This window comes from Rattus norvegicus, chromosome 9 (assembly GCF_021556685.1).
Source record: "Rattus norvegicus strain SHRSP/BbbUtx chromosome 9, alternate assembly SHRSP_T2T, whole genome shotgun sequence".
NCBI lineage: Eukaryota > Metazoa > Chordata > Mammalia > Rodentia > Muridae > Rattus > Rattus norvegicus.
Genome location: NC_141542.1, coordinates 23,408,823 through 23,423,340, shown reverse-complemented (window position 1 = coordinate 23,423,340; position 14,518 = coordinate 23,408,823). Strand labels below are relative to the sequence as shown.

General features: G+C 41.5%; 1 protein-coding gene across 8 annotated transcripts in view; it reads right to left on the bottom strand.

The window, feature by feature from the left end:
- Window positions 1-3,511: 3,511 nt before the first annotated feature.
- LOC148003533 (uncharacterized) overlaps window positions 3,512-14,518 on the bottom strand; it is a 54,607-nt gene continuing 43,600 nt past the window's right edge. For 5 of the 8 annotated variants that reach the window (XM_087568667.1, XM_087568668.1, XM_087568669.1 and 2 more), the window contains 4 exons: window positions 10,716-10,875; window positions 9,258-9,389; window positions 8,414-8,597; window positions 3,512-4,302 (listed from right to left, as the gene is read on the bottom strand). In XM_087568667.1, coding sequence (XP_087424793.1) covers window positions 4,297-4,302; window positions 8,414-8,597; window positions 9,258-9,389; window positions 10,716-10,875 — 482 coding nt within the window. In that variant the 3' untranslated portion in view covers window positions 3,512-4,296. Of the gene's footprint in view, window positions 4,303-8,413; window positions 8,598-9,257; window positions 9,390-10,715; window positions 10,876-11,587; window positions 11,801-13,436; window positions 13,572-14,518 lie in introns of those variants that run through there. The other 3 variants (XM_087568672.1, XM_087568673.1, XM_087568671.1) reach the window with 3 other exon arrangements.

The following is a 14,518-nucleotide window of genomic DNA, read 5'->3' as shown; positions in this document are numbered from 1 at the left end:
TGCAAGTCAAACCCTAATCTAGAACTACAATTGTGCAGTTATTACATTTTTTCCAAGATGAGAATACACAGTATCCACCTGGGCCACTAGGGCTGTGCTGTGCTGTGCCCCTATGCATCAATTTCCAATTGTCTAAGAATCATAACCTCAAGGAACATCTAGTTTCACAGAATTCACCAGAGCAGAAGGAGAAAGAAGTAGGAAAGTCAGATATAATACAATAATTGTGCACACCAAGGCCAACTGATAGGCAGTCACACACAAATGAAATCTATACAGCCGTTGTCCAGGGCTAAGGTTTGGAGAAATGGAAACAACCAGTTTTTACAAAAAGCTACTGCGGGCTACTGAGATGTCTCCATTGTATGTTGTCCCCAGTATTAGCCAGAACTCAGACAACAAAGAGAGGTCAAAAGGATACAGATTGGAAAGGAAGAAGTCAAAATATCACTGTTGCAGAGGATAGGGTAGTATACATGGGACACCCCAAAAGTCACAGCAGAGAACTCCTAAGCCTGATAAACAACTTCAGCAAAGTGGTTGGGTATAAAATTAACTCAAACAAATCAGTAGCCTTCCTCTACACAAAAGATAAACAAGCTGAGAAAGAAATTAGGGAAATGACACCTTTCATAATAGTCCCAAATCATATAAAAATACCTCAGTGTGACTTTTATCAAACAAGTGAAAGATCTGTGTGACAAGAACTTCATGATATGAAGAAAGAAATTGAAGAAGATCTCAGAAAATGGAAAGATCTCCCATGTTCATGGCTGGCAGTATGAAGATAGTAAAAATGGCCATTTTCCCAAAGTGACCTACAGTTGCAATGCACTCTCCATCAAAATTCGATTCCAATTCTTCATAGGGTTAGACAGAACAATTTGCAAATTATTTGGAATAACAAGTAACGCAGGATAGCTAAAACTATCCTCAACAATAAAAGGACTTCCCTGGGAATCACCATCCCTGAACTCAAGCAGTTTACAGAGCATTAGTGATAAAACTGTATGGTATTGGTACAGAGACAGGAAGATAGACCAGTGGAATAGAACTGCAGACCGAGAAATGAACCAGCACACCTATGGTCCCTTGATTTTTGACAAAGGAGACAAAAGCATCCAGTGGAAAAAGGATAGTATTTTTAGCAAAGGGTGCTGGTTCAAATGGAGGTCAGCATATGGAGGAGTACAAATCATCCCCTTCTTATTGCCCTGTGTAAAGCTTAAGTCCAGGTGGATCAAGGACCTCTACATCAAACCAGATCACTCAAACTAATAGAAGCAAAAGCGGGGAAGAATCTTGAACACATGGACACTGGAAAAAATTTCCTGAACAAAACACGAATGGCTTATGCTCTACGATCAAGAATAGACAAATGGGACCTCATAAAGCTACAAAGCTTCTGTAAGACAAAGGACACTGTGGTTAGGACAAAACAGCAACCAACAGATTGGGAAAAGATCTTTACTAATCCTACAACTGATAGAGGGCTAATATCCCAAATATACAAAGAACTCATGAAGTTGGACTGCAGGGAGACTAATAACCCTATTAAAAATTGCAGTTCAGCGCTAAACAAAGAATTTATAGCTGAGGAATATGGAGTGGCTGAGAAGCACCAAAAGAAATGTTCAACATCTTTAGTTATGTGGGAAATGCAAATCAAACAACCCTGAGATTCCACCTCACACCAGTCTGAATGGCTAAGATAAAACACTCAGGCGACAGAAGATGCTTGCACGGATGTCAGAAAGAGGAACATTCCTCCATTGTTGGTGAGATTGCAGACTGGTACAACCATTCTGGATATCAGTCTGGAGGTTCCTCAGAAAATTAGACATTGCACTAGCTGAGGACCCACCTATACCTCTCTTGCACATATACCGAAAAGATGATCCAACATACAACAGGGCACATGCTCCACCATGTTCATAGCAGCCTTATTTATAATAGTCAGAAAATGAAAAGATCCCAAATGCCATTCAACAGAGGAATGGAAACAGAAAGTGTGGTACATCTACACAATGGAGTACTACAGAGATATCAAAAACAATGACTTCATGAAATTCATAGGCAAAGAGAATGAACCAGAAAATATCATCCTGAGTGAGTTAACCCAATCACAAAAACACACACATGGTATGCACTCACTGATAAGTGGAATTTAGCCCAATTGCTCAAGTTCTCCAAGATTCACAGACCAAATGAAATTCAGGAAGGATGACCAAAATGCTGATTCTTCACTCCTTCCTTTAAGGATAAGAAGAATCCCTATTGAAGGGATAGGGAGGCAAAGTTTAGAACAGAGCCTGGAGGAATGGCCATTCAGAGTCTATCCCACGAGTGGCCTATACATATACAGCCTCAAACTAGATAAGGTGGATGAAGCTAAGAAGTGCAGGCTGATAGGAACTGGATATAGATGTCTCCTGAGAGGCACAGCCAGATCATGTCAAATACAATGGCAAATGCTAGCAGCAAACCATTGATCTGAGAACTGGACCTCAGTTGGAGGAATTACAGAAAGATTGAAAGAGCTGAAGGGACTTGCAACCCCATAAGGACAACCATGCCTGCCAAGCAGAGTTTCCAGAGACTAAACCAATACCAATCACTATACAGGGACTGTGCCATGGCTCCATCTGCATGTGTATCAGAGGATGGTCTTCTTGGGCACAAATGGAATGAGCAGCCCTTGGTCCTAGGCTGGGAAAGTAGATGGCTGGTGAAGGGAATACTTTTATAGCAGAGGTGGAGGGCAATGGTATTCAGACTTATTTCTGGAAAACAAGGAAGGAATAACATTTGAATTCGAAATGAAAAATATCCAACTAAAAATCAACAACAACAAAATGGTATTTTGAGCTTCGAATCAAAAAAAGCCACAGTCAGGAAACAGAGAATTGTATGCTTCTGGTTTTCTTCAAATATGCTCAGGGCCCAGGTAGGTTCTGGGCCCAGGCTGAACCAAGCAGGTTCCTGCCACTGACTTCTCCTCTATTCCTGTTTCCAGAGGCATCATGCAGATTAATATTGGGCCAGAGATGTGGGCAGAGCTGGTCAGAAGTGGCTTTCTTTCCTGTGGTCTCAGGATTATCTGCATTCCAGGGTGATCAGCATTTTCTGCCCCGGGATTTGGGTGCAGGGTTCCCGATGGCTTTAAACTCCCTTATACCATGTTTATATGTCCTGGGAGGTGTTACAGAAAAATTAATGTTTATCCTATTAATTTGGTCAAAACTCTCATCGACAGAGTATAATTTAGAGGTAACAATATATTTGACAGCAAGCATACACAGTGGGTAATGTATGCATGATGAAGTTGAAATTCAGAGTTGGAAACACAGTGCACAGTGACTGTATAAATTCCTGTGAATCTCAGTCTGACTGGGAAGTGATTTGATGCCCAGTCCCCATGAGAATGCAGAGATCCATCCCTCCCTGATAGCTGTGGGACTTCAGATGTTGACACTAATGATCAATAAAGAAGGTTCTTAAGAGTGAAGAGTTTGAGATTACTCCTTTATTGACCAGAATACATCCAATTTACTTGATAGTAACCAGATGCAGGTAGTCAATATATACAGTCTATATCCTTATCAAAATAGAAAAGCAAATGAAGAAAACAACAACAACAGATAAATAACAAATCTTCAAATGAATAGAAGGAAAACCAAATAACCAAAACAATTAAAAATTAACCAAACTTTAAATAGAGGAATTGCACTAAGCATTTTTTGCTGCTCCTTTTGCATGATAGACTTATAGCCTGTGGCTTGCCTTGGAGACATAGTAGACAAGCAGTTAGTGATGGTAATAATCTTTTAAAGAGGAGTGGAAGTAGGTCTGTTTTGTTGGAGTGGGGGTATTAAGGAAAAAGCCATCCAACACTGAGTAGAAATTATATTACAGACTTTGTCACAAAGTCTTTCCAATATTGTGAACTGATCTCCATGAAACTCTTCTGGATGACCCACCAGGACAAGTACAAATTTACATGTGCACAGTCTTTCTGGATGACCAGCAGCTCTTGATTGATGTGCATCAGCACTTCTCTGAGTCCCTCAAAAAGTGTACACTTGCTGGAGAGAGGCATGGTGAAAATACAGCGTATTCAATCCAAAGAAATCAAACTACAGGAGGAAAATGCAGTCCACAGTTGCTATGGACATTACAGGTGAGATGCAATAGTGGTGTATTTGCTGTGCACACTTAGTTCTCCTCCTGTAGCTCTTCTCTCCAAGGGAGATCTTGTCCTGGACTGTGTCATGTTCGAGTTTCTGCTGGAGAATTTCAGACCTAGCAGAGCAAGGGAAAAAAAGGTTTAGTGAGTGGTTGTCAATTCGGCTCTCCCTCATATATCAGCTCTATTCAGTTGGACAATCCAGCATGACCTGTCAGCTGAGGTCAGTCCCTGCATCCCCAAGTGTCCTAGAGTACCTGCGCTTGGATTTATATCTCACCTTTCAAACTGTTAGAATTTGAACTGTGGACTATGCACTGTACTGGGATTAAGAGAAAAATGAGCATTTTTTTCCCACTGGTCCAGGTATATGACATTGAATAATAACATTGTAGCTATGTCTGAATCTGAGTTCAAGAGAGGTATGAGCAACCTAGAATACCATGTGGATTCCTTCTGGAGAACATGCCCAGAATTGAGGTGAAATTTCTGATTATGTTAGCACTGAAGGAACCCGTCTAGTTTCTATTTGTAACCACTGAGTCTGCAAATACACAGGGAAGCCATCTCACATCAAATCCATGGGAATTGCATAGATCCTGTAATCACTGAGAATGTGCTCCATGCAAATCTTCCCAGCGTACACATGGACATTAAAGGTGATTGTGATGTAGAAACAAAACAGCACCCCAGTAATTCTATGGCTAGTGTAAGGCAATTTGTGAGAGGACAGAAGAGAAAATGTCCTCAGATCTTTCCGGAGAGATCACAGGAAGAAAGGAGTAGAACATAGCAAGAAATCCAGAGGATCATATATATTGTTTCATGGGCAAAATTCACATGAACTGTACCAGAACAATACTCTGAGTAGATCTTTAACTGCCTGAGGCTGAAATCCAGGTGGGGTGGTCATCCACCCAAAAAGGGTATTTATATAGGGAAGGATATTCAAATGGCTTCTTCCAGCCTGTGTCCCTACCTGAACATTAATGCTTAATGTAAAGATTCCCCAGGATTCGCTGGAGGCATAAAAAAAAATGTTGAGTGGGATATGTACATAGTGGCCAGAGCCTATAGACAGCTCAGTCAGTGATGTGCTGTCCTCCCATAAACCGTCATAGAGTCAGGGTTCTTTTTCCATTAACAATCTGGCTTAGCAAGTCCCAAAGGCTGTGTAGAGCTGTCTTGTTGCTCAGCAAAGGATCATATATTGGTGGTGGACTAGACTCTTGTTCTTGTTCACTCTTTCAGACTTTCCCCAAAGTGTGCAAATTCTTCTAATTGGAGCTGTCTTTACCATAGCCTGAGTGACTTCATGCCCAAAGCTAGAATCATAGGAAATCTCCATAACCAGGATCCAAATCAACAAATTTTCTCCCCGTAATGTGATTGCTCCAAAGATAATTTGAATAAGTAAGTAAAAGCTTGCATGGATTATCTCACACTGAATCAGAATCTATGGAAGGGCTCCATCGTATGGTACACTTTTACCTCTTGGCTGATGGACGTCTGGATAGATTCTCCTTCAAGGTTACTCTGGGACCAATACAACATTGATGCTCCCAGTTGCAATGGCAATACCTACTCCTTGTTGTGGAATCACTGGGTTAACTAAAACTTCTGTTCCACTTTCTGAACATGGCTTCTCATAGGGCTACCTGTTCTTACACTGTCAGACCCATTTGAAGCTCATCATTTCTCCTAACCCATTGAGGCTGAAATTAACTGAGAGAAAATGATGTTGATTGACAGCACTTGCAGAATGCTACACAGATAACATAGAGGAGCGCTTTGGATTATCTGTGCACCTAAAGGGGTCCCTGAAACTGCCCTGTTCTTGCACCACAGCATAGCTATGGGGCTTTTTCTGGATGACAATACAATTCCAAGCAACTCAAATTCTCAATGAATAAAATCCAAGCCAAACTCCCAGGGAAAGTTGTAGTGTGCCAAGGTAGCTCGAAAGAAATGGTAGCAGGCAATGTGAAAAGCAACCTTGGAGAAGACACAGTGAGTGACATAACCTTCCAATGGGCTTTCACAATTCACAAAGAACAGAGAAGCAGAATAAACTCATGGATTTTTCTAGAGAAGCCTTGCCCTTACCTCCCAGTACTCCATTCCTTTGATGTGCTCCAAAGGATTTCAATGCAGATCAGTAGTTTTGCCCCTAATCACTTGAAAATCTAACTTTACAGGTGTTTTTGTGTCCTCGTTTTGGGGGTTGCATTTCTAAAGGATTTTATTGTCCTGCTTCTACACCATAACAAAAAGGGACCTGCAAGCTCTAGGCCTGTACCATTTGTTACCCCTGTGAAACATGACTCACTTGAACATATTTCCACTCCTCCCCCAGACTTCACAAGATAATTCTGTTCTGAAATTTTTGGAAACAATAAATTAGTAATTTAAGTGTCCTTTTCCTGTACAGAGCTAGATGGAGATGCCAAATGACTGGGCAGCTCTATTTCATGTTTCATGGATGTAAAGTGAACGCTTAGAGTACTTTTCTCATGAAACTTGGAAATAGAGGGAAACACACGTTCACTACTGCAAACACACACACACACACACACACACACACACAAACACACACAAACACAGACACCCAGATACACACTCACATGCACAAATGAAAACTTTGCTCTTATGCAGCACATTTCCTGTTGAGTGAGGAATTAGTGGGAACAATGCTGTGTACAAGTCTCTTAGACTCAAGCAATATGTGCTGCCCTGACCTGTACTCATTTCCACTTCAGGAAACCTTTCTATGCAGATACTTGCTGGTCCGATAAGTAAGTTACATGTTCTGCACAGATAGCCTAAACAACACAACATCAAATCCCCAAGAGAGAAATTTCTAGGAAAAGACTCCATCAAGCTCTATGCTGACTCATCATAGGCCCCTCACTAAAACTACCCTGTTTCCTTCATAGAAGTCTTTGGAAGCACCAGAGAAGACAGTAACTCATGGTCAGTTCCGAGGAACATTTGATCACATTAGAGTTCCTGTGATATAAAAACAACCTCAATGTCAGTCAGTAAAAGGCTAAATAAATAACATACAGTGAATTTTCTGAAATGCAGCACTGTGTACAATATTGGGAGGGAATCTATCCTGAAAGAATGCAGTGCCCATGATATAGTCAGCAAAGCAATGTCAGCAGAGGGTTGCACTCTAGGATTCCATGCAAGATCATGGGGAAGCCAATAAGACAATACAGAATCTTTCCGGGGGATAACTCTGTTCAGGTAAAGTAAAGAAATCTAATCCTTATTTTTAAAATAGCTAAATGGTTTAAGAATGTGTTGAGACAAATAAGAGAGGGGGCTCCACTTGGAACTGGATGAATGATGCAAAGACTGCTGGCCAGCACAAAACAGGAAGCTTCATGTTTGTTGAGAGACCTAGGCTTAAAGGACTAAGTTAGATAATGACTGGACAAAACTGCATGTCATGAACTGGCCTCCCCGCGTGCTCCCTAAGATGCAGGTCAGCACAGCAATGCACCTTTCTTGGTGAGAATTGGGGGTACATACGGATAACTTTGTTCTTGAAGTCTCAAGTCTCTCATGCCAACCCTCAGCCTTTGAGAAACCTTTTCCACATCCTTGCTCTTCTAACCAGCTTCAGGTTGTAAGGCCCAGTTATGAACTCTCAGGGGCACTCAAATAAGACAGAATTGACATACTGATACACAGGCTCTGTAGTTACCCAAGATCTATGAAGCATGAAGTCACCGTCTTCATATATAGGGACATGAGGGGAGGAAGAACAAAAGCCACCACAAATGACAATGAGAACCATTTCTTTGGCATTTCCACCAGGCTCTCCTCCTTGAAAACTACTTACTTCCTGAGTCTCACACGATCCTGAAAATAAAATGAGCTCCAGGCTTTTGCTTCATCCCTCAAAGCCCTGTTCTAGTCTAAAGAGGGGTTCCCACATAGCACCCTCCATACATAATGGCATGTAGTGCTGTGCTGTGTGATCAACCTATCTCCCTTAATGAAGTGCAGATTCTCGAAGAGGAGGAGCATTTGCTTTCCAACATGCAGTTTCTTGAAAAGGGGCTATCTCCACAGAAAGCCTTGTAAACCATCACATGAATGAACACTTGGATGAGACCTAGGTCAGGACATGGATCAGTCAATAGACAGTTACATTGGTTTGTCTATGATTATGGTAAGACATGAGGACAACCTGACCCTGAGGCCTAACCCTACCTGCTGTTGCTTGGCTCTGGGGTCACAGATGTTCATTCCGGCCTCTTCACAGAACCTCTTTGTCTCCACAGAGGATGCTGGCAGTTCAGTCTGCTCCACCAGCAGTTTTCTCTTCTCATTCAGCAAAATCTGTATATTGTTCTCCAATTGAGCTTGTTCACGCAGGAGCTGGGATTGCCTGATGCTGAACCACAAACAAAAAATGGTAAATCCCAGCCAGCTTCTATTTGCCTGTCACTCCTGCAAGTCCAGTCATCCCTTCAAGGGTCCTCATCCCCAGAAATCACCAGAATAGAGCCACACTATACAAGTTAGCACCAATTAGAGGAGGTCAAATCCAGAGGATACATTCCTTGTGAATCAAAGTACTTCTGAAAATCCTGACACTAAGACGGTTTATATAAATCAAGGAAGAAGAAATGGTCCATATGGGTGCTTATATGTCCATAGTATGCTGAAAACATCTTCACGGAGTGGGGAAATCCCCTCTGAGTGGTGGTTGAAGATCCAATAGCTGTATAATCTTTCCATGTGTTTCTCATGGATCATAGACATCCTGTCAGAGTTCTAGAGATTCAGAGTTGATTGATATTCCCATTATGGTGCAAACCTTTTCTATCTTGAGGATCTTTAATGGGGAAAATAACAATTGGAGGGTCTTCTACACCCTTCACATGTAGGACAACTGAGTCCAAGAGCTACAAATCTAAGACCCTTGCCACAAGGCAGGCTTCTTTTTAAGAGTCAGACACTACAGAACCAGAGCCCTGACTTTTGTTAAAGTCATACAGGACAGAAGCATTCCCTGCCTAGTGCTGGGTTTTCATCTCTGTCAGCGACTCACCGGTAGGAACTGTTCACTTGTATGAGCTCCTTGTACCTCTCCATGGCATCACTTATTGAGTTGGTCATCATTTGCATAGCCATCATTCTCATCTCATGTTCGGATTGAAGGACTGGCAATTCGACATCCAGCCTGGGTTAGGTCATGGCCAAAGGAACAAATAACATTTTGAACTCATGATTTCAGAATTAGGTGAAATGTAAATAAAAAATATATAATAAAACAGTTCAAATTCAAGGAATGGTGGAAGGGAAGAAAGTGGCAAACTCAAAAACCAGACCAAAACCCAAGAGTGAGACTCAATCCACAGAAAATATTTCCATGTACATAAGCAAACATTTGTTTTGATATAAGGACTCCTTGGAATCTTGGGGAGATATGGTTCTGCAAAGACTCACTATATAGGAGAGGGCAGAGCCTGAGAGCTGCCTGTTTGGGAATAACAACGGTCAAGACCACAGTGACCATTTCTAGGTCACAATGAACAATCCCTGGATAGTTAAAAAAATAAAAAACTAAACATCAAAGCAGGTGAAACAAATTAGGTAAAATCAGACTGTTCTCTCGATTACTTAAACTCAGTATGTACCACATACTTGCTCCTTCAAAGTATTTGTACTGGTTAAGTTTATTATCCTGGGCACAGGACAACAGAGCCAAGGGACCAATTGGAGGGACCTGAGCTTCAAGAGCTGGCCAGGTGAGCATGATGGAATTGACTAGTTCAGGAAGAAGATTCCTCCAGTCTGTGCCACAGCTTTGGGCCCAAGAGAAAGCTGTGATGACATTTCTCTTGTTTTGAATACTCAATCCTTGGTTTCTATTGTTACATGAATTCTCAGAGGGCATAAATATGTTTGACAGGGAAGAGGATTTATAGCACCTCCTCCCCTCAGGAGAGTCCTGTGTGCCACCAAGGTATACAGAAGGAGCAAAGTGCTCTGTAGATCAATGTGGGCCTCCACGTACTCATCACTATCATGACCTGCAAACTGTCCATCACACAAATTCTCAGACCCCATCAAAGGTCCCAGACGTCCTGATCCTGAGTAAAACACCAACAAATACATCCACATATATACATACCAACCCATATCCAAAAACATTTAGAATGCCAACTACATCCATGGAGGTGCCATAGAATCAGTGTATAATGAACAAATTCAGAGGAAAAGAGTGATGACCTGCAGGCATTTCATTCACACACACACTTGCAGTAAGTGTGACCAGGTCCTTCCTGCTGTTGACAGAACCAATGCATCTCCAACCACCTCAGGCTCAACTACAAAACAGGTTAACCCCAAACACACAGCACCTAGCTTATCTCACAAGCTAATGCATGCCAAGTCTCCTTAAAATCCAGGATGAGAGGTGAAACTCTCTCGTGCTATGAGGAAATCTCAGGTTAGAAGAGAGAGAGCACAAGACAGTGAACAGGTTACTGGGCATAATGACTACCTGTGGTCCCACTCATCATAGATATAAAGATCCAGGATTTGATAAAGTTCATCCCTCTCGAATTGACACTTCTGGATTTCAAATTTGAGTTCCTCCAGTTCCTTTAGACACTCCTCTTGCTGACTGATGACATTTTGGGATGATGCCTTCCTACCAAAACCTGTAGATAGATAAACCCAAGTGAATTTGCATATTTGATGGCCCATGGGAGGAAAAGACCATTCCGAATACCAAAAGGCAGTTGAGGAAGATGAAATGGTAGACTGGGTGAATCCCAAAAAGAGCAGAAAAGCTATTTTGAAGCTGGACTTTAAGCTATGACCCTCTTCCCAACCTCTAATGCCATACAAGTGCTACACTCACTATTACAGGACCCCTGGCACTGAGAGTTATAACCTGACTGAGACATAAACATCTGGGATAATGTTATCTCATATCAGATGTGGTGCAGTTAATCCTGGAGTTCATAATGCTTAGCTCCATCAAGCTCTAATCATCAATGTTCCAGTCCAAAGTGTCTGAGAACTCAATTCATGACTAGGGGTGCATCCTTCCTTGTTCTCACCATCAGACACTTATGTAACCTACAGTAATCTAGAGGATGAAGTTCTTCAACTCCCAACCATGGATGGTCACATTGTTAATCTCACAGTGCCTCCTCCTGCCATTCATTGACATTCACAGTTAAAAAACTTCAAGAAAAGACACTGAAGGCTTACCACTTTATGTCTTTCAAATTTAAGGTTAGGAACTCCTGACTCTTGGTTTGCCTTTGAGAAATCCCAAGGCTCCTGCTTGTAAGGCCTAGCCTTAGAAGGCACATCTCAAACCTACCTCCTTGAGGATGTTCCCCAACTCTGCCCAGGACTCACCAGGCCTTCCCCAGAATGATTTCCTCCTTCCTGTTTCACTAGAGAGGGGGTCAGCTTCCCTCTGACCTGGTATGGTCTCTCCTTGATCTCCCCTTTCCTTCCGAAATAGCCTGAGCAGCTGGCGAAACATGCCTGCTTGTGAACCCAAAGGGAACTGAAGAAAGATCCCAAAGGCAGTTGGTGTCACCACAACACTGGTGACATCACAGAAGATTCTAGGGATCTCTTAGATACAATAGATTGCCCAGTGAAGTGCTTACTGGTGATGTCACTGGAAAGTTCTATGGCCTACCTACTAACCAGCTCTCCCCAAACTAATGATTTTCTGTGGGGACCCTTTCCTCCAGTCTCTCATGTGTCGCTGGGAATACCATTTGGCAACCTCTATTTCAAAGCTAGATATTTCTCTCTGCTTCATTAAAAGTCAACAATGCTTTTGCTGGGGAGGGCTGCTTACAACCCTGAATTTGAGAGCAGATTTTTCTTAGCACCCAAATCTCTAGGGACCAAGGAGGAGGGAGACTTTACTTAAAAGTAAATCTACTACTTGAGACAATGCATGTGACACACATTTCCATTCCTAAGGTTTTCCCTTTTTCTGGAGGCCAATATATTTCTTCTATACCTCTGAGTGTATAAAACCTGGAAATATTTGCTTACTGTGCAGTCCTTGACAGCCGACATTGTTTCCATTTACATATCCATGTATTTCACAAAATCAATGGTCTATAATCCTATTTCTTTTGCAATAAAAACTCCTTTTCCATGGGAACATAGTGATCAACTACAGGGCATATATAAAAGAATAAGTTTCTGTCCCTTTTATATATTATGTAGGATATCTTCCTTTTCTCAAATATAACAAGACAATTAAATTGGACATCAGTGAGCAAATGTCAACCTGGACCTTGTGTTACTACATTGTAACTACGTAGCCATCACTTTTACAATATCATTCTTCCTGAATAGCCAAGTCCAGGCATGAGAATATTGGGGGCTGCACCATGATCTCTTACTTCTAGCAAACATAACAATCAGGAGAACGGGAAGGGAGTGGAATGGCGTGAGGTCAGGTTGAAGCTCAATTTTAATGGGTCCATAAGTTCTGGAGGGTGTCCATTTGGCATTGTGATATGTGGATTCTGTCTTCTTATCCTAGGTTTTATAATCCCACCTGAATGTGTGCTATAATGCCACCAAACCTCACAGATGTAAGAGTGAAAATCATGTATGACGTTTCTGGGAAGAACTCTGCCTTTTACTACCATCTGGAGTTATACAACATCACTATACAAAGCTCAGAAGAGAGGGGTGCAGATGTGCGGGCCTTAGAAGTTGAGGATCTTTTCTTCTGATTAAGCCACTTGTTTTTCCTATGTAATTTTTCCCTTGCTCTTTTACTAATGGTGGCTGACTTCTTTCCTGGCCTGAGGTAGACTGGAGTCCAATCTTGTGGATTACTGAACCTTCTATTTTTGAGATGACAGGCCCACCAAGGGTCCTACTGCATACAGAAGGTGTGAATAATTCTCAGGGGCTGGAGTAAGTTAAAAACGTCTGTGACAACAAAGAACTGATTAAGAAAACAAGAGCCCAGCTGCTCATCAAGATCACAGTTGTATGATAGTAAGAAAATGTGAATAGGCATCAGGTGAAAAGATAAATTAATTAGGAGGTCATAGGCCTAGAAGGGTTATCCTTTGCTCTCAGTGGAGCTGCCCTTCTTTCTGCCATTCCTCGCCCTCTGCCACAGGACCAGAGACTTCCCCAGACAACTGGCTGGCCTTGCCAAAGACCTGGCAGGGCTTCTCCCTGCAGAATAGGACATGTAGAGTCCTTGAGGACTCACCAAGAGGTCTCCTCCACACAGGTTCCTTGTTGTCAAAGGGAAATGTTCCTGCAGAATCCTGCCATGGCAGCAGGAATTTCAACCTGGCTGCTCTTGGTCCAGCTCACTGGGTGCAGGCCTGAGGCCCAGGGGTATCTGGGGAAAGAAGCAGCACACACTACCTCACAGCTCTCTCTTTGTTGGATGCAACTGCTAGGACTGTGATAGGATTTTTGTTTCTTTGTGTGTTTATTAGAAATACCTACAAAGCTGATTAAAGTTGTAACATGCCTTCATACCCAGAATGCAGAATGTTTTTAAATCATTGTTGTTCCTGTTTTATGTTTGGATTTTGTTCTTTAATCCCCTCAGGAAATTTCCCTGTGCTTAGAATGTTAAGCACATGCTCTGGAGGGATCGATTATTCAAGTTAGGCAAAGCTTTTGTTCTCACCATCACTCCACAGATGATGCCATTACTTACTTTCAAATAAGAAAACAGTCATAGAAAAGTAAATTAACCTGTAAGCTATCACAGAAGAAACACATCATGATTGTGGAACGGTAACCCAGTATTTTGTATTTCCTAAGTTATTTTTATTTTAAACTTTTTATTGGATTTTTTGGGGTACATTTCATTTTTTTTAAATCTTTAAAGGTATCTTTTATTCCTCTCCTCCCATTTACAAGGTGGAATTTCACCTGTGATTGTTAGTCCAGATAGTTTGGTCAATGGCTTAGATATCACCTTGGCCTAGTTTCCTTGGCATAAGCTGAGTTAGAAGCAGACTCAAAGATTCAGGACCAACAAATAATGAATTCCACTACATCTGGATCCCCAGCCTCACAGCCAGGAAGGGACTGGATTTCCATTCACTATTTAAAAAGATGCAGTTCATTAACATGTAAAAAAATTTCTCAAGTATATTAAAGTGTTGACCATGATCATACAGTTTTTCAAATACCTGGCATTCATCTTTTTCCAAATCCTAAAATTTCTTTCTTATTCACATTTTTTGATTATTTTTTGGCATTAGTATCATTTTTTTAAATTTTAGTTTTTTTAATAGATATATATGTTTTATTCAAACGTTATTCCCTTTC